The following is a 4607-nucleotide window of genomic DNA, read 5'->3' as shown; positions in this document are numbered from 1 at the left end:
TTAGTCGTGCCGATTAAAGTTTCCGGCGATTAGTAGTTCTATTTGGCTCTTATAATTATAGCAAGTGGTCTTAATCATTATCCGGATTTTATTAAGCCTATTATAAAATTCCTCGTCTTCTAAATTTGATTTTGCCGGTATATATATAGATATAGCAAGTAGGGTTCTAGCCTCCCACTTAATTAGGAGGGCTGCTATATTAGTAGACCCTATTAGTATAGGTCGTACTTTAATATCTTTATACGTTTAAAGCATTGCTCTAGGCCACAGGTCTTCCTTAGTATATTTAAGGAGGTATAGTGTCCAATAAGGGTGGGACTAAGGGGCTACCCTATATTTCCCATCTCTATTATAGAACAAATACGGCTCCGAAACTAGGAGTAGACTAAAGTCCTTAAGGCTGTCGTCATTTATTATACTATATTGGGCTTTACTCATCTTCCTTACGTTTACTTATAGAACCTTAAACTCCTTAGATATAGTAGGGTGGGTTTATTTCTTACAAGAGTCTTTTATAAACTAGACAGCCTCTATTATTGGCTTTATATAGCCCTAAGCAGTTGACGCACCTTAGATTCTCCAAGTTATATTTGCGTTTAACATAACCGGTCTTAGCGCATAGCCTATATATAGGTTCTCTGGCCGGGCATCTTCTCGCCTTATAATTGTCGAATTTGTAGTAGTTAAAGCAACGCCAGGGGTTAGACTTTAGTTCGTAGGTTTTTGTATATATAACCTCCCCGTCAATTTCTATATACTTACGTTATATAAGGTCTTTAGCTTCTTACCTATTAGTAAGGTAGAGGGCAATTAAATAATGGAGTTTGTCTGGATTTAGGTAACCAATAAAGCGTATTTTGCTAATTAATATCTCATTTTTAATACCTATTTTAGCACAGGTATTATTACGAAAGTTAATTCGTAATTTATTATATATACTATTCTTATTAACCCTATCTACTTTAATTGGGTACCATTATTCACTATATATGCGAGCTCCTCGGAAGTGTAACTAAAGCCAATTATTGTGTTTTCTTGCCTTTACTGCGTCCTCGTGCGTTCTAAGACAAATTTTTATTTTATTCGCGTCTGTTCCTATCTTTATAATACTAATCCACCTAATGTCCTTGGTGTTAATGTGACTGTTAAAGGCTTAATAGACTCGTTCCCTAATCTCTTTAACATCAGAGGTTTGGAATTAAGGATTAATTAAGCTAGAGAGATTAAGGTTAATACCCGGAAGCGAATGTTGGCTAGTTTATAAAGTGGGGTCGTGGGTTATTATTAGCGGACTACTTGGCATTATTCTATTCCCTTAAGCTGTAATTATAGCCTATGACGGACGCGTTGTTAATGTGTGCAGCTCCTTTCTAATGGCGGAGATATCTTCCTTTAGTATACTATCCTGGTCCCTAGAAGCGTTGCCTTAGCATTTAGGCAGATCTAAGTTATCTATAATCTCTTTTAGGGTTTCCACCTCCGCCTAGGCCTGCTGTAACTCTACTTAAACCTACTATAGTAATTCCTTTTGCTTATCCCTAAACGTTCTCTACTCTTTATATTCTTAGCAGATTATCTAAAATAACCCTAGAATTTGCCTTTCTAGCTAGGTTATCTTTTCCTAATTTTGCTATCTTTTCTCTTCTATGTTCTTTATCATAGGATACATATTCTCTATCATTATCATTATCCTATTTAGCCTTGTGGAGTCTATCTCGGTGTTATTTTAAACCGGTTTAGTCAAAGACTAGGTGGCACTAGGAGTGCGCGCTTGTGTTATAGTCATTATGGGTTTCTTAGCTCTAGGGCCGATCCCTAGCATCTACTACGTTTTAGTAATCTTCGGTGCCGGTTTTAGAGCGCAATTGGACTTCCTTAGGGCTGGGGGTAGGTTGTCAGGTGTTAGAATCTCGATATTTAGGGGCGATGTTGCTATTCCGGAGGGTTTGGAAGAGGTACTACCCTAATAGAGGACACCTTAAAAGAATTACGGGGGTAAAAGAGTCTGGTAAATTTGTAGTAGGTAACTCCGATATATAATTCCCCTCGACTTAAGAGTCTTCCGACTTTAATTATTTATTGACTTTAATTCTTTATAGAGGACTAAGTGAGTTATAGGGCGGCTAACTTATCGCTACCAAGTATATAAAGGTGGAGGACTTATAAGCTTACTGTAAGCGAGTTTTTAACTTCAATTTAACGTATATATAAACGATAACGAGATACTCTTAATATAGAAGCAACTAGATAGAAAAACAATACCAAGCCAAAGAAATTCTAATTGGCGCCTTAATTCTTAACGCTAGAAAACAAGAACGTGATTGCGAAAATCTTTTCTTATAAGAAATTTCTCATTTCTTTAGCTTCTTAGAGGCTCCATCTACGGTGCAATCCACCTTTCTTTTGCGTGTCCCTCTTATTAATAGATCTTCTAAATAATTATCTGGCGCCTCTCCTGGTTAGTCTCTTTGCTTAATTAGCTTAGGTAAGACTATTTTAGTTTCGCTACGGCCTTCTAGGCTCTTGAGATAATTGGTGTATATTTCCGTATCCTCTTATATGTTACCCTTCGTATTATCGCCAATTTTATAAGAGTTGACCTCCTTAGTTGTATAAGCAGGTGTAAAGGACATCTGCTGCTGTCCTAGTTGATCTCCTTACTTATACGGTTTACCCTTCTTAGCTATCTCAATTATAACATCTTTAAGCGGTTTGTGTATCTTAGTATAACGGCGGAGGTAATAAGGATTCTTAGTATAGTATAATAAAAGTTTCTTTTGCGGTATAGCCACCGCTAAAACCTAGGTAGGATACCAGTATATTACTATAATAGGACTGTATAAAGATATAATTCCTCTATAACTAGGGTTTCGGAGATGTGTTATATCCTTTATTATATAATAAGTAGGTAACCAGGATATAAGATACTTTACTTATCCGCTTAAGATCTTAGTATTAGAAATTGTTAATACTTTAGATGGATATATAGGGACTAAACCATTCTCTGCTTAATTATTAGTATTGCTAAATAATATAGGTGTCTTGTAAATATACCTCTAGGTACTGGCAAAATATGTTTAGAACCTATAACTATATTTATCTGCTAAGATAAGCTTTTAATATAGTTTTCTTTCGGTTAAGGCGAGTCTATCTTGGCCTCGCCATGGTCCTCTATTGGCTTGGGTAAGTCTATCTTAGTTTTACCGTGGCCTTCCAATCCCCTAAGATAATTGAGGTATATTTTTTGTATACCTCCCCAAACCGTATCCTCTTGTGTATCGCCCTTTATATTATTGTTGTTTTCGTAAGAATTGGCCTTATTAGGTATTTAAGCAGGCGTATAAGGTATCTGTTTCTATATAGGGTTAGAAAGCTGCAATTGTTTCTCCTCCCCGCTACTAAATGCCGTGTCTTTATTGTTAATGTGATTTTAAGATGATTTAAGGTTTCTAGTAGGTTGATAATTAGGTATATTATCTTCGAGGTAATAGTATATTATAATATTTTTATAAGCACTAATTAAGGACCTATAGGTTATGTTAGCAATGTATCTAAGCTTAGTTAAGGTAATATATATAATGTCTAGTATTCTTATAAAGATGGTAAGGAATATATGGTTAAGAGGTTAAATTTAAAGGTAAGTTAAATTAATGGTATATAAGAACCAGGAGTATAATGTTTATATTTTATTTCTCTCCTAAGGCGGAGTTAGGATAGAAGGTAGAAGGGAAAGGCGGAGTATACTAGCCGCCCCTTTCCACTTTATGTGGTGTCTGTGGTACAATATTTAGTGGCTGTAATTACTCTTAGCTTAGGTATTGTTTGCGCCCGAGACTATAGGTGCCTAGAGTGATCCGTAAGTAAGGCATTGTTAAAAGTAGCCATTGGCTAAGCTGTTGCTGAATTTAAAAGGCTGACGATCCCTAACGGACGCCGCATGCCTTAGTAGGGTTTAGAAGCGTTTGCATAAAGTTATAAACTAGAATTGGAAGTTAACAATGACCCCTAATAACGCCTTTCTTAGTAAAAATAGCATTATATAATCTACTTCCGACGCCAATTCTTCCCGGGGTAAGACACTGCCTAAGTAGTAGACTTATCCTAGCCAGTTAATCTTATATATTGACCCCCTATCTGTGGTAAAGGAGCTATTAGTGCTTGTAGGATGGTTTAATTGGCATTTTAGCTAAGCCCTTTATAAGCGCTCCGCCTTATATAGGCGGTAATTAACTTTTATTAATCTGCCTTGCGTTAGGGGAGATCTTTTACTTAAGGCGCTAAGTAGCCGGTACTTAGAGGTCTATAAATATATTCTATATCCTAGCAGCATTGACTATAACTCCTTAAGTAGTATCCCGTAACCCTTAAGTACCTATAAGTATACTGTCCCTAAATTGCTAGCTACTAAGTAGGCATTTATAGATAGAGAAACCGATTTTAGAGATAATAATAACGACCTAGAGGCGTGGACTAGTTACGAAAGTAACTTTAGTAATAAGGATTAAGAATAGGACGCAGAGACATTATACGGTAAAGAAAATGGTTTTAGTACTGAAGATTAAGAAATAGGGGCAGACGGTAATAAAGAGGTGTTAAGTGATAAGGCT

The 4607-nt window shown here is 36.1% G+C and overlaps 1 protein-coding gene across 1 annotated transcript; it reads right to left on the bottom strand.

Moving 5' to 3' along the window:
- K441DRAFT_564563 (uncharacterized protein) lies at positions 1–240 on the bottom strand (the record flags this gene model as incomplete). Its single annotated transcript, XM_067643655.1, has 1 exon — positions 1–240. A coding segment is annotated over one exon (240 nt), but the record flags the coding sequence as incomplete, so codon positions are not given.
- Positions 241–4607: the final 4367 nt, after the last annotated feature.

This window comes from Cenococcum geophilum (genome assembly GCF_001692895.1).
Source record: "Cenococcum geophilum 1.58 unplaced genomic scaffold K441scaffold_25, whole genome shotgun sequence".
Classification (NCBI taxonomy): domain Eukaryota; kingdom Fungi; phylum Ascomycota; class Dothideomycetes; order Gloniales; family Gloniaceae; genus Cenococcum; species Cenococcum geophilum.
Note: the sequence above shows the minus strand (reverse complement) of the source record. Positions and strands in the feature narration are given on the sequence as shown.